This window comes from Aquarana catesbeiana, linkage group LG01 (genome assembly GCF_042186555.1).
Source record: "Aquarana catesbeiana isolate 2022-GZ linkage group LG01, ASM4218655v1, whole genome shotgun sequence".
Taxonomy (NCBI): Eukaryota; Metazoa; Chordata; class Amphibia; order Anura; family Ranidae; genus Aquarana; species Aquarana catesbeiana.
The window spans coordinates 761,486,308-761,509,805 of record NC_133324.1 but is presented as its reverse complement, the minus strand read 5'-3'; the positions used below and the strand labels follow the sequence as shown (position 1 = coordinate 761,509,805).

The 23,498-nt window shown below is 40.4% G+C and overlaps 1 protein-coding gene across 1 annotated transcript in view; it reads left to right on the top strand.

Annotated features, from left to right (window-relative positions):
- LOC141127696 (transmembrane protein 192-like) overlaps nucleotides 1–21,776 on the top strand; it is a 69,902-nt gene extending 48,126 nt beyond the window's left edge. The window contains exons 3-4 of the mRNA XM_073614435.1: nucleotides 6,814–6,916; nucleotides 16,960–21,776. Coding sequence (XP_073470536.1) covers nucleotides 6,814–6,916; nucleotides 16,960–17,098 — 242 coding nt within the window. The 3' untranslated portion in view covers nucleotides 17,099–21,776. The remainder of the gene's footprint in view (nucleotides 1–6,813; nucleotides 6,917–16,959) is intronic.
- Nucleotides 21,777–23,498: the final 1,722 nt, after the last annotated feature.

The window sequence follows — 23,498 nt, the reverse complement described above, 5'->3', positions numbered from 1 at the left end:
TTTAGTGACAATTGGACCTAGTTCACCCTTATAACACCAGACGCTGGCTAACTCTTGCTCAGAAGAAACCATTCTTTGTATTATCATGACTCTACTCGGTGATCCTTTGCTTGGCAGAGCCCCTGGTTCACCAGTCTCTATTAAAGGTTTTTGCTAGCTTACGTATTCAGGATTAGTGCTTCACCAGCAGATACTACATCTTTATTTCTTTTTGTATAAGATTTATGTTTAAGGACTCTTAGGGATTTCAGATTCTATCATGGATTTTTAGTAGAATTTTTTTTTTAGCAAGAGCAAAGCGAATATTTTTTGTTTTTTGTTTTTTTTTTATTTTTTCTTGCCAATAATTTTGAGAATCTTCAAATAGACTTTTTGAATAGATGTGGTCCTTCAGAAGGAATTAGACTGCAGAAGTAAACACCACTTCATGTTGCAGGTTAGGGCTTATGAAGAATGAGGAAACTTTAAATCATCCCATCTTTAGAACTGTGGTGTGGTTTGAAAATAATAGACAGTATATTAAAGTTTTATTTATTTTTTTTTTTTAATTTGGATGGAGTGGAAAATGATTGGAAAACTTGTCCAGTTTTTGCTGCTATCCAGGACTCTGTTAGAAAAATTACTTCCTAAATTAAAATCAATAAATCTATTTAGACTCTTTACCATTTGGTCTGTCACTCCTTCTATTGGTATTGGTATTTTTTTTTCCGTACTTTCTGTTGACCGTTTCAATAGCCAAGGAGTTGAAACTGAAAAATGTTTAACCTGACATACAATTTAACTCAAGAAGTGTTGTACAAGAAGCACAAGAATTTGCTTTATGCCTTAACTGATGGTTAAAAGTATTTTTACGTTTTTTTCTTAAGGTACAATGCTTGACGTGAGCATGTGCCACTATAAGAGAATGAGATGTAATACAGACTATTGGCAAAGTTGATCATTTTATCTTATAGGAGATTTAGTTGCTTGGAATAAAAAATGGGAGTATTCTATTCTACAGGATTTATATATCGCCAGCAGTTTACACAGTGCTTTACAATGTAGAGGAGGACAGTACAATACAGAAGTTCAATACAGAAGGAATAGGAGGGACCTGCTATATGACTGGACAGCACCACTTTTCAGAAATTACCATCAGAACCGCCACTAGATGCTTTTCTTACTTGGCATTGTATAGAAAAGGGGGTCAAGACTGCTATTTTTCTATGGTGCCTATACAGATGCTTCGATTTATTTTTTTATACCCATGCTTTCTCTTTTTGGCTGCAACTTGAGGTTTACTTCTTTTTCTTTTTTTTCTTACACGTAAGAAGATTAGGTTGACAAACCAAACATAATTATTTCACATATTGCAACTAATAAGCAAAAGTTCAGTTATCATCTACAAGTTCTAAAGTTCTCCTTTATTGCCCTTTTTATTAGATAAATATTGTTGTTTGAAGGTTTACACATTGGTGATTCCAACAAATCAATGCCTTTAATCATCACATCTGACTTGAACACACATTTACTTGGCAGAAAAAATGTCCTAATTAGGCAAGATAATCGTATTTTTATTTTTCCTTTGGATGTGGTCTGCGTGAGTCGTCTTTAAGGCTGCTGCTCATATTTGGTTTCATGGATGCACTTAAAGAAGCAAACACTTCTGCTCTAAAATGTAGCTTACAATGGCGGAGGTGGGAAGGACCACCAGCAACTGTTCTGACATTGGCCTGTCTAATTACTTTACAACCTGCTGTTTGATATTCGTGTACTTCTGTGGGAGAGTCATTGTCAGTTGCATGGTTTGAGTCATATGCTCTGTTCCCAAACAAGCAGGTGGTCTGTAAGAACAATGGTTGAGAGCTGTATGGTCTTCACAAAGGAGGACAGAAAGGACTTGATGGGACATCATATATGAGCACCATACATGGGGCAGTGCAGTGTTAAGACTATTGCCCTTATGGGTATAGATAAGCAATCTTAATGAACCAAAATCAAACACATGCTGGTCTGCTTTCAAAAGTATATACATGTTATATGAATATATGTGTGTGTGTTATATATATATATATGTGTGTGTGTGTGTGTGTGTGTGTGTGTGTGTGTATATATATATATATATATATATATATATATATATATATATATATATATATATATATATATATATATATATATATATATATTTGATTTGCTGAATTTTCAAATATGATGCAGATTGACTTGATATAAACAATATTGAACATCTAAACTGTGGACCATATAATGTTGGTGCCATTTTTTTTTTTCTCTTTCATATCTGTCTTTAAATAACATTATAATAATGGTTGCGAAGGGCAGCATCACTCATGGTTTACCTCATTCTTTTGCTTTTTCAATAAGCACTAGAGTGTGTGTGTGTGTGTGAATGTATCCGTTTATTGTAGATTAGGTCATTTTTACTCCAAAGACATGCTGGTAGGTTAATTGGATCCTGTCTAAATTGTCCCTAGTATGTATGAATGTGAATTAGGGACCTTAGATTGTAAGCTCCTTGAGGGTAGGGACTGATGTGAATGTACTATGTATATGTAAAGCGCTGCGTAAATTGACGGCGCTATATAAGTACCTAAAATAAATAAATAATAAATAAATGTTTAAATCCTACGACCTCCTCTGAACCAGTGTTAATTTTGGCAGCAAATTTCGATTTAGTTTTAGTCTTAGGACTAAAATGGCATTTTAGTTTTAGTCCCATTTTAGTCTTCTGCATTTGTTTTAGTTTTAGTCATATTTAGTCGACTAAATCTCCAGTACATTTTAGTCAACTAAAATGTCCTATGTTTTAGTCCACTAAAATCTCCAGTACATCTTAGTTGACTAAAACTAATTTTAGTCATCTAAAATCTAATGGGTGTAATTAAATTGTAATGCATTAGTTAACATTTCTCTACAATTTCCAAACTCATTCTATACGGCTGGAGTCATAAATCTAATATGCTATTATTTATGGTATTGAGGTATGAACATGCACTACAGACCAGTGTTAATTTTTAAGTCAAATTTAAATTTAGTTTAAGTCTAATGCCCTGTACACACGATCGGACTTTCCGACGGAAAATGTGGGATCGGAGCTTGTTGCCAGAAATTCCGACCGTGTGTAGGCTCCATCGGAATTTCCAGCACACAAAGTTTGAGACCTGGCTATAAAATTTTCCGACAACAAAATCCGATCGCGTAAATTCCGATCGTGTGTAGACAGTTCCGACACACAAAGTGCCACGCATGCTCAGAATAAAGCAGAAGAGCCGCACTGGCTATTGAACTTCATTTTTCTCGGCTCGTTGTATGTGTTGTACGTCACCGCGTTCTTGACATTCGGAATTTCCGACCAACTTTGTTTGACTGTGTATGCAAGACAAGTTTGAGCCAACATCCATCAGAAAAAGTCCAATGGATTTTGTTGTCGGAATGTCCGATCGTGTGTACAAGGCATTAGTCTTTTGACTAAAATGGCATTTTAGTTTTAGTCTCATTTTAGGATTTTGACTAAAATGCCGTTTTTTAGTTTTAGTCGTATTTTAGTCATCTCAATTGTTTTAATTTTTAGTCGTATTTAATCGCCAAAAATGTTTTAGTCGACTAAATTAACACTGCTCTGAACTGAGTGATGCTGACAGGGGCATTTATTTCCGAATCGGACGAAATGCAAACCATGTATAGCAGCCGTAACGCTAACCTTCCTTGAAACCCTCCACACTAGCCTATTTAACACTAACCTTCTGTGACCATAAAACTAGCCTTCCCTGTAACCCTAACTGTATTTATCATTATTTCTTATGGGCATTTTATATAGCACAACAATTTACACAACGCTTTACAAAATGTTCATACACCTCAGTCTCTGCCCTCCTAAAAGCTTACAATATTAGGTCCCTATTTCATATGTGTACATACACACTAGAGCCAAATTGGGCAGGAACCAATTAACCTACCAGCAGGTTTTTGAAGTGTGGGAGTAGAGCTGTACGATTCTGGCCAAAATGAGAACCACGATTTTTTTTCTTAGAATAAAAAGATCACAATTCTCTCTCACAATTCTTGCGACGTAAAATGTTTCACATTATACAAAAAAAAAAAAATAGGTTACCTTTACTGGTTAGATTTTTTTTTTTTTTTTTTTATAATTCATTAAAGTATTTTTTTCCAAAAAAATTGCATTTGAAAGACCGCTGCGCAAATAGTGTGACATAAAATATTGCAACAACCACCATTTTATTCTCTAGGGTGTCTACTAAAAAAATATATATAATGTTTGGGGGTTCTAAGTAATTTTCTAGCAAAAAAAAAGATTTTAACTTGAAACCAACAAATGTCAGAAAAAGGTTTAGTCTTTAAACTTTTTTCACTTAACACAAAGTCTATTCCATTGACAAATTGTTACAATGTTTATACTTAAGTTCAACTGATAAAGAATGTTTTGATTCTTGGCAGACTGCCCAGTTTTTCTCTTCCTTTCTTTTGAGGGCTGTGGCTTCAGAAGAGCAGAGAGAATTCTTTGCATAGTAAGAATTGTGAAACACTTTAGTCAAGATCGCGATAGCGATTCTTGACGATTAATTGTGCAGCTCTATGTGGGAGCAAACCAGAGTACCCAGGGTAAATCCATTCAAGCACATGGAGAACATACAAATTCTATGCAGATTGCATCCTGGACAGGATTGGAGCCGAGGACCCTAGTCCTGCAAGGCAAAGGTGTTAAACACTGAGCTACTATACAGCCTATAGAAAGCCTCCCTATTGCTCTAGCAACACTAACTTTTCCTTGTGAACGTAACACTATCCCTCACACTAGCCCTTTCTTTAGCCCTAACACTCACCCTCCCTGTAGTGCTAACACTAGCCCTCAAACTAATCCTCCTAGCAACTTACTCTAACCTTACCTGTGTCCCTTACTCTAACCTTACCTGTGTCCCGTACTCTGACCTTACCTGTGTCCCGTACTCTGACCTTGCCTGTGTCCCGTACTCTGACCTTACCTGTGTGCCGTACTCTGACCTTACCTGTGTGCCGTACTCTGACCTTACCTGTGTGCCGTACTCTGACCTTACCTGTGTGCCGTACTCTGACCTTACCTGTGCGCCGTACTCTGACCTTACCTGTGCGCCGTACTCTGACCTTACCTGTGCGCCGTACTCTGACCTTGCCTGTGTCCCGTACTCTGACCTTACCTGTGTGCCGTACTCTGACCTTACCTGTGTGCCGTACTCTGACCTTACCTGTGTGCCGTACTCTGACCTTACCTGTGTGCCGTACTCTGACCTTACCTGTGTGCCGTACTCTGACCTTACCTGTGTGCCGTACTCTGACCTTACCTGTGTGCCGTACTCTGACCTTACCTGTGTGCCGTACTCTGACCTTACCTGTGTGCCGTACTCTGACCTTACCTGTGTGCCGTACTCTGACCTTACCTGTGTGCCGTACTCTGACCTTACCTGTGTGCCGTACTCTGACCTTACCTGTGTGCCGTACTCTGACCTTACCTGTGTGCCGTACTCTGACCTTACCTGTGTGCCGTACTCTGACCTTACCTGTGTGCCGTACTCTGACCTTACCTGTGTGCCGTACTCTGACCTTACCTGTGTGCCGTACTCTGACCTTACCTGTGTGCCGTACTCTGACCTTACCTGTGTGCCGTACTCTGACCTTACCTGTGTGCCGTACTCTGACCTTACCTGTGTGCCGTACTCTGACCTTACCTGTGTGCCGTACTCTGACCTTACCTGTGTGCCGTACTCTGACCTTACCTGTGTGCCGTACTCTGACCTTTCCTGTGTGCCGTACTCTGACCTTTCCTGTGTCCCGTACTATAAGCTCCCTGTAACACAAGCTTAACACCAAAGCTCCATAGATGGATTAAAATTTGGTCTGTTCAGCAGGCATTTGCCGAATTTTCATCCATCTATGGCTGTTCCTGTTCATGAGAAGTCGATCAAATGATTGACTTCTCATGAAGTGGCTTGTTGGAACATTTTAATCAATGCAGGCAGCCATTTAGCTGCAGCGCTGATCAGTGTGTTCTGGCGGTGGGGGAGTCCCACTTGCAGAATACAATGACACAGCTGGGAGGGTTCCTGCATTACCTCAAATATGTGGATGGGGGAATCGGTTCAGTTTTTTTTGTTCGGCTCTCTGGCTGAACCAAAAAAACTGAGCCATGTGTGGCCAGCTTAAAGTAGAACTATAGGCAATGTTTTTATTATTTTGGATAGAGTGAGTATCCCATTATGGAGATTTACCTTCACTTCCTGTACCATAGCTAAACAGGAAGTGAGAAGAAAAAACCTGCAAATTAAGGGAATTCTTTGCGGATCCCCAGGTCACCAGAGCTAGTATCCACATTGGAAGAGTTCACCTCTATTCTTTTTGTAGGGACAACCTAAAAGTGGGGTTTTCTTTTACTTTCACTTTCAATGATAATGGTAAACAGGACAAATAGAGTGGCTGAATCTCTTTAATGGGGGGCACCGACCACAATAAAAAAAAATGGACAAGTGTTCTAATCCCTCTTGAATCTATCAAAAACTTTAAGTTTTTTTTTTGGCCTTTTAGTTATACTTTAACCCTTCGTAATGCAAACTTAACAAAAGGGCATGGTCACCTGTTCTGCTTCAGGATTCATTGCATTTATAACTATATTTCCAAAATATATTTACATATATTTGTCAAAATATGCTAGTACTGAGATCCTGGTATCTACTGTTTAAAAAAAAAAAATGTACAGCAAAATAACATGGACCAATATACATATACACTGTAGCTTTAATATTTTGACTTTCTTCTTTTTTGTAGTGCATATATGCAAGTTTAATAGAAGGAAACTTGATGCAGATATTATTGAACAACGAAGGAAGACTGACCGTGCGCCCGAACCCTTACCAGGGATTGGATTCAGGTAAGTAGCTTCACAAACTTTTCTATGGCTTGAACCTGCTGTGGTCATGAAATTCTGGATCAAAAATTTGACCTCTGTAGAATTTTGCTTGCAAAAAAAATGTTTCTGTACGTATATTTTTAATTTTTATTCAGCCTAACAAACTTGCAGATATACCTGTCGCCAGCCTTATTTTGGGGAAACCCATAGCAGGCACCTGGGAATATAATTGGTTGACCAGGGATACCTGTACAGTGTGCTTCTGCAACATGCAATCATTATAGGCCAAATTGGGCAAAGAAAATCTCATGTAAATACTTAGCGAAAGCATGGTACATTCACTCCTGTTCTGTGTTTTTTTTTTTTTTTTCAACCCAGAGGGTTGAATGAAAAACTGACAGATTGCCGTACCAACACAAGCGATGTTGATGCAGCAATGTCCCCCGCTGTGCTATTGTATTCTGACAGGGGGACACACTGATCAGCGCCCACAGCCATTGGCTGCCAGGATTGATCGAATTCTGGTTCTCCACCATTCCCATTCGACAGAAGCGATTTGTGACACTCGCTTCTGTCTGACAGGCAGCTGTACACACTAACTGAATGTCAGTTGGTTCCTACTCGTGTGTACCCAGCATAAGACGGTTTACTTTTTTTTGTGTTTTTATGGTTTACAACTAGGCTGACCTCAGTCATTTTTATTTTATAGATTTGCAAAGATGAATTCCATGTCCAGCAACCTATGACTAGACATGGATGTTCTTACAGTATATAATGCTTTAGCAAGGCTTGGGCCAAAATTAATCATATACAACATTAGATACCATTGCTTTTGCTGTCAGATTTTCCAACTTCGACCACTAGGCATGTAATTAAGGTATATTTACTGGAGGTATTTGGGGAATTTTATTAGGCACTATACAACAGCAGGGTATCCTACTCTGAGGAGTCCCTGGATAGATTCTTCGACACCATTGATCTACCAAGCATTTCAAATGATAAAAGGGTGGCTTTGGAAGGCCCATTAACTTTGGATGAGTTAAGAAATGCAGTATCCCATCTACCTAATAATAAAGCACCAGGACCAGATGGTCTTACAGGGGAAATATATAAAAAGCAGCCCTCAAATTTTCCACTCGCATTTTGCAAGTGGAAAATGGGGGTTGGCAAGGAGCTGGGCTGCCTGGGAGTGGGGGGGGAGCACCACCGGCGAGCGGGGTTGACCGGGAGCCGTTCTCCCGGTGGAAGAGTGCAGGGAGTTAGAGGAGAGCCGCGAGCGGTAAAACACGCTGGAACAGCTGACATTGAAACTGTCTCCGCCCTGCTCACTCTCACACAGCCCCGCCTCCTAACCCCGCTCCTGTAATAGAATGCGGGTCCAATGCTGGGATGCATTCTGTCTATTACAGACGCGGGGTTAGGAGGAGGCGGGGCTGTGTGAGAGTGAGCAGAGCGGAGACAGTTTCAATGTCAGCTGTTGCAGCGTGTTTTACCGCTCGCGGCTCCCCTCTAACTCCAGTCACGATCCGGCCACCCCTCTCACTTCCTCCGCCCTGGCAAGGCTGCAATGGGGGCACTGTAAGGTTGAAATTTAAGGCTGCAATGGGGGCATTGTAAGGCTGCAATGTAAGGCTGCAATGTGGGGCACTGAAAGGCTGTAACCCTAACTGTATTTATCATTATTTCTTATGGGCATTTATATAGCACAACAATTTACACAACACTTTACAATATGTACATACACATCAGTCTCTGCCCTCCTAAAAGCTTACAATATTAGGTCCCTATTTCATATGTGTACATGCACACTAGAGCCAAATTGGGCAGGAACCAATTAACCTACCAGCAGGTTTTTGAAGTGTGGGAGTAGAGCTGTACGATTCTGGCCAAAATGAGAATCACGATTTTTTTGCTTAGAGTAAAAAGATCACAATTCTTGCGACGTAAAATCTTTCATATTATACAAAAAAAAAATGGGTTACCTTTTACAGGTTAGTTTTTTTTTTTTTTTTCTTTTTTTTTCTCTCACACAGCCCCGCCTCCTCCTAACCCCACTCCTGTAATAGACAGAACGCGGGTCCATTGCTGGGATGCATTTGGTCTATTACAGACGCGGGGTTAGGAGGAGGCGGGGCTGTGTGAGAGTAAGCAGAGCGGAGACAGTTTCAGTGTCGGCTGTTACAGCGTGTTTTACCGCTCGTGGCTCCCCTCTAACTCCAGTTATGATCCGGCCACCAATCTCACTTCCTCCGCCCTGTCAAGGCTGCAATGGGAGCACTGTAAGGCTGCAATGGGGGCACTGTAAGGCTGCAATGTGGGGCACTGTAAGGCTGCAATGTGGGGCACTGTAAGGCTGCAATGTGGGGCACTGTAAGGCTGCAATGCGGGGCACGGTGAGGCTGCAATGCGGGGCACGGTGAGGCTGCAATGCGGGTGCCCGGTGAGGCTGCAATGCGGGGCACGGTGAGGCTGCAATGCGGGGCACGGTGAGGCTGCAATGCGGGGCACGGTGAGGCTGCAATGTGGGGCACGGTGAGGCTGCAATGCGGGGCACGGTGAGGCTGCAATGCGGGGCACGGTGAGGCTGCAATGCGGGGCACGGTGAGGCTGCAATGCGGGTGCCCGGTGAGGCTGCAATGCGGGGCACGGTGAGGCTGCAATGCGGGGCACGGTGAGGCTGCAATGCGGGTGCCCGGTGAGGCTGCAATGCGGGGCCCGGTGAGGCTGCAATGCGGGGCCCGGTGAGGCTGCAATGCGGGTGCCCGGTGAGGCTGCAATGCGGGGCACGGTGAGGCTGCAATGCGGGGCACGGTGAGGCTGCAATGCGGGTGCCCGGTGAGGCTGCAATGCGGGGCACGGTGAGGCTGCAATGCGGGGCACGGTGAGGCTGCAATGCGGGGCACGGTGAGGCTGCAATGCGGGGCACGGTGAGGCTGCAATGCGGGGCACGGTGAGGCTGCAATGCGGGGCACGGTGAGGCTGCAATGCGGGGCACGGTGAGGCTGCAATGCGGGGCACGGTGAGGCTGCAATGATGGTCACAGTTCACGCTGCATTGATGGGTGCTGAGGGGAAATGATAAAGTTATTGTTAAAATTTATTTTTGTAACTTAATTCTACATAAAACATTTAAGTGTCATTTCATGAGCTAATTTATGATGGCGTGATTAGGGGCGGGGCAGGGTAAGGGTTGGGTGGGGCAACTGGTGGCGAGTAACACTTGAGACCTGGCTAGTAGCTCAGAAATTTTGAGCCCTGTAAAAAATATGGGGATATATTGCTACCTGAACTGCTCGATGTCTTTAACTATGCCATGGAGGTGGATTCATTACCCCCCTCTATGAATGAAGCAGTAATTATTATTTTATTGAAACCTGATAAGGACCCAAGTAACCCTGATTCATATCGTCCAATATCTTTAACATCAGGTATTAAGTTGTTGGCAAAGCCATTGGCGACTAGACTATCAAGATGTATTTTAAAACGAATCCATTGTGACCAATCAGGCTTTATTCCTAATAGATCCACAGCAAATAATATCCGACGGTTATTCCTAAATTTACAACTTCCAACAGATAACATGGGAAATAGAGCCATAATGTCACTCGATTTGGCTAAAGCATTCAACAGCATAGAGTGGGTCTTTTTGTGGAAATGCTTAAAATGTTATGGGTTTGGCCCCAGACCTATTAATTGGATACAACTTTTTGTATGACTCCCCAAGTGCAAGAGTACAGGTTAATGGATGTGTATCGGCCCCCTTTTCATTGTCCAGAGGGACGAGGCAGTGTCCCTTATCCCCGCTTCTTTTTGCTCTGGCCATTGAACCACTGGCGGAGGCTATTCGTTCCTCTACAAATATTGTGGGATTTTTTAGATCTACGGGTGAAGATAAGATAGCACTTTATACGGACGATACTCTAGTGTTTCTGGGGCACCCGGTCCCATCTCTGTTTGCAGTCCTTAATAGACATGTATGGATCCTTCTCAGGATTCAATACCAATCCATGCCAGAAGTTGGCCTTGGTTACATCATTTATATATTTGGGTGTGGTAATTGCACCGAATGTTATAGAATATACAGATAGGAACATACTCCCTCTTATTGCTAAATTTAGACAACAGAGTAAAACGTGGAGTAAATTTCCATGGTCTATGGTGGGGAGAGCGAATTTGGTGAAGATGGTGTGGATGCCCCAGATACTATATGGTTGATGTTACGATTATTTAGGACTATTGATTCGGTTTTTAGGCATCTCGTGTGGAAGGGTGGAAAATTTAGAATTAGATTTGAAATATTACAACAGCCCATAGATAAGTTGGAATTGCAATACCAAATGTATCTTTATACTTTATTACTTTATAGCATTAAAACTAGAACATTGGCATGGAAGACCCTACACAGAAGATAATAGTATCCCAATTTAAAAAAAATATCCTTTAGTTCAACTAATAGTAGCTCACCGTTTTTATAATAAAATGGGGTTCCCTACTTTCTACTTGATCCATAGGATATGGGAAGCAGTGTGAAATATCACTCAGCATAGGGGGTATACGAAACATATGCCCATATGGGATAACTTTTTTGTCTTTATGAATTGAATAGGCTCTCAGAATTTCCAGATTGGAAAAAGGCGGGCATAATATTTTTGTATCAGTTATATGAAGGGGATGTTCTACTTCACTTTGATATATTAAAGGAACGCTATCAGTTTACGAATAGCAATTTTTACCAATATCTTCAAATATGTCATGCATTACAAATTCAAAGCTCAAAAATCCAATTACAGTATGAACACTCTAAAATACTAACAAAGGCAACCTCGGCTGCCTGTACAAAACAAGGATTAATAGGAGATCTTTATTCCAACTTAAAAATGATAGAGAAAACTGAAAAACATAAAAATAGTTTTCCTTGGTGGCAAGGTGACAGATCTAGATAAGGTGGACTGGACACGAGCCTTGGAAATACTTCCCAGGTTATCTCTCTCGCCCTCTCAAAGGCTGTCTCAGCTTTTTATTATGCATAGGGCTCATACCCCACAAAAACTCTATGCTTGGGGGGGAAAAAACATAACACCGTTATGCCTGCGAGGCTCTTTATTTAATGGTTATCTTCTCCACATGCTCTGGCGATGTCCAAAGCTCCATAGTTACTGGGAAAAAATATTCATAACTTTAACCGCTTCCTGACCAACCGCCGCAGTTATACTGCGGCAGGTTGGCTCCCCTGCGCTTTCCTTTTCTGTTCTGACAGGAGTGACAGATCGTGTATTCCTATTAGCTAGGAACCACAATCCGTCACTTCCTTCAGTCAGTCCCCTCCCCCTTCAGTTAGAATGCACCTCCCAGGGAACACAGTTAACCCCTCAATCGCCCCCTAGTGTTAACCCCTTCACTGCCAGTGACACTTTTACAAAAATCAATGCAATTTTATAGCATCGATCGCTGTATTGATGCCAATGGTCCCAAAAAGGTGTCAAAATTGCCCGCTGTGTCCGCCATAATGTCGCAGTCATGATAAAAATCGCAGATCGCTGCCTTTACTAGTAAAAAAAATAAATAAATAAATAAAAATGCTATAAATCTCCTATTTTGTAGACGCTATAACTTTTGCACAAACCAATCAATATACGCTTATTGCGACTTTTTTTTTTTTTTTCCCAAAAATATGTAGAAATAGAATACATATCGGCCTAAACTGAGGAAAAAATATTTTTTTTATATATATATTTTTTGGGGGATATTTATTATAGCAAAAAATAATGCGTTTTTTTTTTCAAAATTGGCGCTCTTTTTTTTGTTTATAGCGCAAAAAAAAATTTTGTTTGGGTACAACATCGCATGACCACGCAATTGTCAGTTAAAGCGACGCAGTGCCGAATCGCAAAAAGTGCTCTGGTCAGGAAGGGGGTAAATTTCTTCCGGGGCTGAAGTGGTTACATTTATTATGCTCCACTGAGATAACCGGGACATCCAAACTTGTACTACTGGGAATAATACCTAATGGAGTATTACCAGTAGAGATGTACACTATGTGGCTAGGATCTCTATACTTGGCACGTAAAGTTATTCTACAAAAATGGTTATCTACTGATCCTCCAACCCATAAACAATGGGTTAAGAAACTTAACTATATACTTAAAAGACAAAACTAAACATATAAGCATAGAGGTACACCCCAAAGGTTTGGTAAAATATGGTCATTGTGGTTAGAACCTAGTAATGAATTTTATGATGGTTCATCTAGTAGACAGGAGTAAAGAGCTGAGGTAGAAGGGTGAGGAGTAGATGAGAAGAGAAGAAATTTAATATGTAAAAGAGATAATTTGAAGCTACATAGAGGAAGCTACCATAGTCTGACAGTTCTTAAGGGAGCTTAATTTGATGAGTAAATTGTATTTATGCTCCTATTATGCTTTGATTATTATACTTTAAGTTACTTTAATACGAGAAGTGCAAGGTTTGATTGGTTTTGTGTTATTTTTATATATTATTTGTTTGTATGTAGAATTATAAAAATAAAAAAAAAATATTTGATTTAACCACTTCTTGACCACCACACGCCGATATATGTGCTAACTTTGACAGGGGATATCGTTGTTTTAGCAGCAGCTGCCATAACCCTGGTATCCTCGTATTCGGCCGGCGGTCCAGTTTCTGATAAGAGTGGTTTCTTCGTGGGATTCGCTGCAAGATCACTTTTATCGGTGGCGGGAGAGGGGCCCCCCTCCTGCCACGCTCCGGCGCCCTCCGCCGCTTACTGGGTCTGTCTGCAGCAGCGGAGGCAATCGGATCTTCACCCTGGCTGGGCATGGAGACGAGTGAGGGGAAGATGGCCCCCACTCGTCTCCATAACGATGCAGGGTCAAAACGTCACTTCCGCCCAGAGCTCTTAAAGGGCCATTTTTTTTTCAATTTTTTTTTAAATGACAATTTTTTTTTTTTTTTTTGCATTTAAGTGTAAATATGAGATCTGAGGTCTTTTTGCTCCCAGATCTCACATTTAAGAGGTCCTGTCATGCTGGGATGTTTACATTCCTTGTAATAGGAATAAAAGTGAAGCTTTTTTTTTTTTTTTTTTTAACAGTGTTTAAAAAAAAAAAAAAATAGCAAAATGAGAAAAAATGTCTAAACGCGCCTCGTCCCGCTGAGTTTGCGTGCAGACGCGAACACATACGTGAGTAGTGCCCGCATATGAAAACCGTGTTCAAACCACACGTGAGGTATTGCCACGATTGGTAGAGCGAGAGCAATAATTCTAGCCCTAGATCTCTTCTGTAACCTAAACCATGCAAACTGTAGAGTTTTTTTAAACATCGCCTATGGAGATTTTTTGGGGTAAAGGTTTGTCGCCATTCCATGAGCGGGCGCAATTTAGAAGCGTAACATTATCTTTCACAATATAAAAAATATTGGGCTAACTTTACTCATTTTTTAATTCAATTAAGTGTATTTTTTTCCAAAAAAGTGCGCTTGTAAGACTGCTGCGCAAATACGGTGTGACAAAGTATTGCAACGACCGCCATTTTATTCTCTAGGGTGTTAGTACTCCCAACATTATACATTTTTTTTTTTCTAAGTCATTTTCTAGCAATAAAAACTGTTTTTAACTTGTAAACAACACATCTCAAAAAGAGGGTCGGTCCTTAAGTGGTTAAAGGTATATTTGCTTTTAGATATGACATTTTAGAGTAATGTTCTTCTGTACTATTTTTTTTTTTTTTTTAGTTTTGGCTGGACCTGAAACTATTTGTTATCTTTGAAATAAAGTTGATTAATTCTCTCCTTCTCCTTCTCCTATCCATGGTTATACACAGTTTCATGTGCACAATTCCTCCTGAAATTAAAACCCATTGATTCTCTCATTTTTTAGATGCCTTCTTTGACCAACCACATATATTTTTTTAACTGTTGCTCTGACGGATTTCCGCAGAAAGCAATATTCCATAGAAGAGATGTAATGCTGTTGGTTGGATACATTGTTTGCATGTGGAAAAATAGGTTCTCAAATGTTAGTTTAAAATTAAAGCTTAACATAAATATCTTGTGGCCATTAGTGTCACAATTTGCTACTACACACCATTCTAGAGATCATTAATTTATTCTAATTGGTCTTGCAGACCTGAACAGTACATTACATGACATAATATATACATTAAGTAATATATCAACGCCATGGGAAGAATCCTATTTCAACATGTTAGAAAAACAAAAGGGTACGGTGCTATGTTTTATATTCAAGGAAGTTTATTTTTCAGAATAAACCTAGGAAAATCCGGGCTTCGGCTCATGCCACTGGCTGCAGATTTTGAAGTGATGAGCTTGGTATACAGTAGGCAGGGGAGCACTGGGAGATCTGATCTAGGTAGACACCCAACCACCTAGCCGTTTCACAGGAAAGTGTTTCCACTGCTAAAAGAAAGCGTGGTCACAGCAGCTGGGGAATGTGGTTACAGGGCATTGCCTTTTAAAGTGGTTGTAAACCCTCTGGGACCACTTTTACCTACAGGTAAGCCTAGATTAAGGCTTACCTGTAGGTGCAACAAATATCTCCTAAATATACACACGTTTAGGAGATATTTGCAAAAGACTGGCACCGATTCTGAGACTGCTGGGGAGCCGTTTTTCAAGCGCTTTACAGGCGCTATTTTTAGCCCAAAAGCGCCTGAAAAACGTCTCAGTGTGAAAGGGGTCTATGAATTTTCACCTTAAAAAAAAAAAAAAAAAGGCATCTTCTGTATGTTGATCTTGTTTGGTTCCCTTTTAACAAGTGTCCCAGTATGCTTACCAGAGCAGGAGGTATTGGAAAATCTTCCAATGGGGGCATCTGTTCTGGTGACAACTGTCTAAGACCCCTTTCACACTGGGGCGCTTTACAGGCGCTACAGCACTAAAAATAGCACCTGCATAGCTCCTGTCTCTCCAGTGTGAAAGCCCTCCAGTGCGCTGGCAGGACTCTAAAAAAAAGTCCTGCAAGACGCATCTTTGGAGCAGTGAAGGAGCGGTGTATACACCGCTCCTGCCTATTGAAATGAATGGGCACTGCTGCAGAACCGCCTGCAAAGCGCGGGCCGTTTGAACCCTTTTTCGGCCACTAGTGGGAGTTAAAACTGCCCCGCTAGCTGCCGAAAACCCAGCAAAAATGACGGTAAAGCGCTGCTAAAAATAGCGGCGTTTTACCGCTAACGGTGCCCACGCCCCAGTGTGAAAGGGGTCTAAGGGTAGATTAGCCTGCACTTTGGGAGATTCCTTTTTAGTTTGTTCTGTCTCTGGCACAGGAAGTGAAAAGAACTTAAAAGTATTGTAGAGTACTGCCCATTCACTCACCTAACTCCGTTGCAGGTGCAGCCCCCTTTAACTCCTTTTCCCACCGCTCCCTGCTTCCTGGACACACATAGGAAGATAGGTTCCTCAGCTTCCCTTCCACAGCAGATCAGAGAGATTAACATACATCAGAGGTAGCTTCACAAGTGATCTGCAGCCAGGTAAGTGCCCCTCCACTCTCAGAGCCAGTAGGTGGGCAGCAAGGCTGCAGCCTTATAGCACCCAGCTTCTCTGGAAGATGCAGCTACTCTAGGGAGGACTAACTACCATATTTCTGCAGTTTCGGGTGCCCCCCCAGTCTGGGATCCCTTCAGCAGTGTTATGTGTTATCCACCCTGGACTTCACTGAGAGGGAGGATGTTTATAAGGATAAGCACAAGTAGCTGTGTTCTCTTGTTTTATTGAAGTAGTGGTTCTCGGCTTTGTTGCTATAGAGTCTTACAGAGACTATGCTATGCAGCTATATTACCCTGATTGAGCTACAAAGACATTGCTGTGAAGAGTCCATGTTTGTGCAGCTTTCATAATGTTTTTTATTATTCTGCTATTGATTCTATTGCTATTGATGTGTCTGATCCTTTCATTATGGGCATATTCCATATAAAGTAGTTAGGGTCACTTTATTTAGCAAATGAAATGGCTGACTGTCAGTATAAGACATATTTAATTTATTTACACATCGTGTTTTCATGTATATGTACAATGTCCTAACATGGCAACTTTATATATATTTTATAGGTACAAATCAGATTTAGAAGAAGTGATTGAAAGACAAGGTGAAGAAATAGTTGCTCTTGAGCGTCATAGTGAACATGTTTGTAGGCTGCTACTCTCAGTGATGGAAGAGCTACGCGTTGCACAGGCATCACAGCAGTAAATCAAAACAGACTGATGATTTTTTTTATTTCGGTGTCCTACTGAGTCTCATGAAGTTAATATTCAAGATCACAAATGATGGACTTATTTTCTGCTGCTCTGGGTTTTACAGTTTAGTGACTTTCTTGCTGGTGAACATCTCTCATGCTTATGTGGATGGCATGTAATTCTGTAAATGTACTCAAATAATTTTGTACTGGTGGGTGTCAAAAATATTTCACAGTATTATAGTCCTCTTTCTGAACGAATCAGTATTTTCAACTTCTAGAGCATCCAATACTGCTTTCTACACTGTGAATATGGAGACACATTTGCTGTATAGGTAAAGTGCAAACATGTGACTGGAAAAAGGAAACTTGTATTTCTGTACTTACGGCTCATTTTAGTACTGGCACCAATTTGGTGCAATATTCAAAGGCTGGGGAATTTAGATGTGGTTATAGAAGTGTGTGGTCTGTCCATAGTGCTCAGATTTGATCCTATCAATAGATGACCAAACCTGCTGCTGAACATGCTTCCCTCAGCTGGGAATAGGTGACTGTCTTATCTGTAAGGGTATGGACAGCTTACAGCCACTATCCCTGAATTAAATGTTTTCTTGCAAAAATTAGTTTTTGCCAACCACTCCTGCCACCCACACTGCCAATTGATTTGACTGAACCCCCCCCCCCCCAAAAAAAAAAAAAAAAAAACAGCTGCCCGAAGGCTCCTAAGACACAAACTAATGGGAGGATATTTGGCAGGTTCTTGGTTTCCACTGAGCCAATTGGTTTCTGCCACTGACTCTTGCATCACTAGAGAATACAGTGTTCTTGTTATGCACAGCAGCGTGTTATAATGGGTTCCAGTGTGTCGGAATGTGCTTTGCTGTGCAAAAGGTGCAACATGCCCTCCCTTTTTTTTTTTTTTTTTTTTTTTTTTTTCTTTTTTCAGCGTGTTGATGTGAACTGATAACATGAAAAGTCAAATTGCCTTGTTCTTGCACTAGGACTGCACTGGGATGTGTTGTCCCACCAGCTAATGTGAATGGACCCTTAAATTGTATGTAAGCCAGAAGCTGTTTTGTATACAGTAGAGATGGGTTGGAAACTGGGTAGAGTTACACCTTTTGGTTGTTCTAGTGACCGAATACAAAATTTTTACGCTGTAACCAGATCAAGAGATCTGGGTGAATTTTATAGGGACACTTGTGACAACTATCTAAGAGGAGAGGTTTCCCTTTCACTTTGTGGTAAAGCTAAGTTCCTTTTTTTTTTTTTTTGCCGAGTTATATTGGTTCAGCTTGGAGCGATCAAGTATGCATATTTCCTACCTGGCTCATTTCTGTGGAAGCGGAGAATCACCTTAGCTGCTGCTTCTACAGCAGGGATCCTCAAACTACAGCCCTCCAGCTGTTGCAGAATTACACAACCCATGAGGCATTGTAAAGCTCTGACATTCACAGACATGACTAGGCATGATGGGAACTGTAGTTCCTGAACAACTGGAGGGCCGTAGTTTGAAGACCCCTGTTCTACAGTGATCTTCATTTCTCTTCTGGGTCTTATGCTGAGCAGCTGTCCTGCTGAATAGTAACCACAGGGGATCGTTTGCTTGGCACAGGTGTCATTCAGAGAGCGCTTTGCATTTTCTCAAAGCATGGAAAGGGTTTCTGTTTGATTGGACAAGGTGGAAAGGTGGGATGGTGAGGTCATGATCTTCACCTTGACCAATCAGAAAATGCCGTAACCACTTACGGACCGCCCGCCGTCACTAGCTACCATAACCCCAGTATCCCCTTCTTCAGCAGGCACAAGGTCACTTTCATCGGCTGCGGGAGAACGTCCCTCCTGCTGCGCTCTGGTGCCCTCCGGCGCTTACGGAGCCGTTGTTAGTGGCAAAAGTGATCGGGTCCTCTTCTGTGTGTGGTATAGAGATGAGTGAGGGGAAGATGGCCCCCACCCGTCTCCATGCCATTGCACGTCAAAACGTCACTTCCGCCTATAGCTCTTAGAGACATTTTTTTTAATTTATTTTTTTCTTCAAATGACCTTTTCATTTTTTTATTTTTTGTTTTTTATTTTTTTTTATTGCATTTTACTGTAAATTTGAGATCTGAGGTCCTTTTGTTCCCAGATCTTTTATTTAAGAGGTCCTGTCATGCCTTTTTTCTATTACAAGGGATGTGTTCATTCCTTGTAATAGGAATAAAAGTGAAACTTTTTTTTAAAAGAACAGTGTAAAAATAAAAGATAAAATAAATAGGAAAACATATTTTTTTAAACGCGCCCCGTCCTGCCGAGTTGTGCAGAAGCGAACGCATACGTAAGCAGCGCCCGCATATGAAAACGGTGTTCAAACCACACATGTGAGGTATTGCCATGATCGTTAGAGCAAGAGCAATAATCCTAGCCCTGCTCTGTAACTCAAAACATGCAACCTGTAGAATTTTTTAAACGTCACCTATGGAGATTTTTAAGGGTAAAAGTTTGTCGCCATTCCACAAGCAGGCGCAATTTTGAAGCGTGACATGTTGGGTAGCAATTTGGCGTAACATTATTTTTCACAATATAAAAAAAATTGGACCAACTTTACGGTTTTATTTTTTAATTCAAAAAAGTGTATTTTTTCCCAAAAAAGTGCGCTTGTAAGACCGCTGAGCACATACGGTGTGACAGAGTTTTGCAACGACCGCCATTTTATTTTCTAGGGTGTTAGAACCCCCAAACATTATTTTTTTTTCCTAAGTAATTTTCTAGCAAAAAAAAATGTTTTTTAATTTGTAAACACCAAATCCCAGAAAGAGGCTTGATCCTTAAGTGGTTAATAGAGAAAAGTGCAAGGCGTTCTATGAATGGCAGTCATGCCAAGCAGGCGGCCCCATGTGTTTTCTATGTAGTAGGAAAACCGCTTGTCACTGGACCCAGAAAAGAGCGAGGATCACTGTAGTAGCAGAAACTTAGTCATTCTCTTAATTCACAGGAATGGCCAGGTATGGTATATGCATACTTACAATGGTCCAAAAAAAAATAAAAGGAAAAAAAATACCTGAAATAAGGCTCCAGTACAGTAAGTAAATGAGAAATCTTCCCAAAGGAAAGACAAATTAAACCAACTGGTGTTTACTCTACCATGCAATATACAAAAATAAAATAAACATTTGGGCTATACATGCCTTTTAAGCCTTTTAATAAGTTTTGTGAATATTCTAATTAGTCCAGACTATATCAGGTATGAACTGTAATAGAACTTTGCCAAGAAGCATTAACTGTTTTATTTTCTAGTTCTTTTATTTTGTTTGCTGTAACAGTTTTCTTTTATAATTATATACTTACATTCATAAAATTGTGAGCATAGTGTTCCCTAGTTTAAAAAAACAAAATATTTATATATGTGTTCTTGGCGTAGTTGGACTAGTTGAGGTTGATAATCATCCTCAATAAATGAATACAGGCTTTCTTGTTTTTCTTGTTTTTTCTTTTTTTATCTTTTTTTCTACAACTGTAACAGATCTACTACTGCTATACCAAGCATGCACCACCTTGAGTGAATTGTCAATTAGGAATGCTAAGGCTGGTCACAAAATTCATGAGCAGTGCACTTGGTACTTATGAATGAATGACCTGCAACACTAATTAATCAAGGAGCGTTTCCAGAATGCTAGAAATTCACTTGTGACTATTCTTCAGCAAATCTTCCAATCCTTGTACTCCACGTGCCCCTTATCAAGAGTGGTGACAGTAGCCAGGAATCTACAGTCTACAAATAAAAAAAAAAAGACCTTGCGTCTATTTGACACATTTGAGCCCCAACTCAAATACCTCAAAAATAAAAAAAGAAATGACTACGTCTCACTATTGGCAGAGACTTATCAAGTGCAGAAAATCTTTGCATAGTGGCTTATCTACTGAGAAAGAATGGTTTGACTGCAGGCTAACCATTCAAGTGTTGACCTTTTTTAATCTTCTATAGAAAAACTGAAGCCATGGTGTGAATTTATTGTTTTCAATTAATTGAGTAGATTTCTAAAATCTGTCCCTTGCCTATGCCAGTCTGCAAATTTCAGCCTTAATTTTCTTCTCTAGGCTAAAATTTTAACATAAACCCCTTTCCCCTGGGCAACAACTCCCTTGTACCACTCAAATATGTGCCATTTTATTTACATGTAAGATGCCACCCACACCAGTATTATTTCAGGCGCCCGTAGATAGTCCAGTAATGTTTTAAGGGTATCTTTTGAACATTCTGGTGAAAATATTTGGGTTTCAAATGAGAATTTTAAAAAAAGGTATCAATCATGGATTTGTTTTTTAGCCCTCCAAAAAATGTGGCTATCCTCTCCAAATTCCCGTGCCTGCTGATAACCTGATTCTAGCGGTCATCTTGAGGTGCAAACCAAGTGTGGACAGCTACTCAAACTGCATGTTTAAACCTGATGTCTGGAGAGTTACAGCAGTAGCAGACTTTTCACTTTGAAAAAAGAACTTTATTGCTGCTAGTTCTGATGTGTGAAGTGTTTCTATTTTACTACTATGGATAAACAAATCTATAGTCTTCTAGAGTTCTATCCCAGAGTCAATTGTCTGTTGAAATAAGATGATGAATAATAAAATGCATTAGTTGCACATTTTGTATATCTGGTTTATCATTTATACAGTACGTAAATGTACAAACATAATAAATAAACTGCTTAAAAAATGTGCCGATGAGTGTGAATTTTACTTCTACTGCATAGGGGCCCTAAAGTGTATGTAATCACAATGAAGTTCTTATATTTTACCTTTTGGTCTGCTATATATACAATTGAAAGCATTTTGTTATATATGCTGTTATTGTTATGAAAGCGTTTATCGGCGTTTGGCTTTTTTTAGCGGTGAAAAATGGCACTTTGAACGCGAATTTCTGGCGTTCAGAAAAAAGCCCATAAACTCCACTGCTCATTAAAGCTAAAAAACGTCCATGTGTGCATGGACACATAGGATAACATAGAGTGGAGTTTATGGGTTTTTAAAAAAAAAAAATGCCAAAACGCCAATAAACTGCAGTTTATCAGCTCCAGTGTGCATGGAGCCTAAAAGTAGACCTATAATTTAAAAGGGAGGGTTTTAACCCCTATCATTTTTTTTTTTTTTTTTTTTTTTTTTTTTCACAATTTGCACCCCATTGCAGAGAGAGAGGGTGAATCTCCTTGAAGGGGGCACAGACAAGCAATAAAAGCTGAGAAGCATTCTAATCCCTGTCTACTCTATCCAAAACTAAAAAAAAGTTTTGCCTTAAGTTATACTTTAACCACTTAAGGGCCGCCCACCATATATATATTGCTGCAGGGCGGCTCTACTGCGTGAAACAATGTACCTGTATATGCAATAGATAGTGTGGGCACGCACGCCCGCTGCACGATGGAGGAGCCGATGCATGTGTCCGGTGGATCCAATGTCCGCCGGACACCTGCAGTTGCTCCACAGGGAGGCAGAACGGGGATCTGCCTATGTAAATAAGGCAGATCCCCATTCTGACAGGAGAGAACATGGATATCGTCTGTTCCTAGTAATCAGGAACAGCGATCTGTGTTCTTCCTGTCAGTACTTCCCCCACACAGTAAGAAAGTACAAACCGTGAACACATTTAACCCTTTGATCACCCCTTTGTTACCCCCTTCCCTGCCAGTGTCATATTTTTTTATTTTTTTATTTTTTTTTAGCACTGATCACTGTATTGTGTCACTCGTCCCCAAAAAGTGTCACTTGGAGTCAGATTTGTCCGTCGCAATGTTGCAGTCCCGCTAAAAATCACTGATCGCCGCCATTACCAGTAAAAACAATAAAAAAATAAAAGTCCATAAATCTATCCTGTAGTTTGTAAAGGCTATAACTTTTGCGCAAACTAGTCAATATACGCTTATTGGGATTTTTTTTTTTACAAAAAATATATAGGCAGAATACATATTGGCCTAAATTTATGAAGACATTTTGTTTTATTTAAATTTTTTTTTTTGGATATGTATTCTAGTAGAAAGTAAAAAATATTGCTTTTTTCAAAATTGTCAGTCTTCTTTTGTTTACAGCGCAAAAAATAAAAACCGCAGAGGTGATCAAATACCACCAAAAGAAAGCTCAATTTGTGGAAAAAAAAAAATATTATTTTATATTATTATTATTTTATATTATTATTATTATACAGGATTTATACAGTGCCAACACTTTACGCAGCGCTTTGCAACAGTCGGACATACAATTACAATACAATACAGGAAGAATTGGAGGGCCCTGCTCGTTAGAGCTTACAATCTAGGAGGGAGGTTCAAGTGATACGAAAGGGTAATAGCTGTGGGGGATGAGCTGATAAAGAAAATAAAAGAACAGTTGTTAGATGGAGGCAGGATAGGCTTCTCTGAAGAGAAACGTTTTCAGGGATCGCCTAAA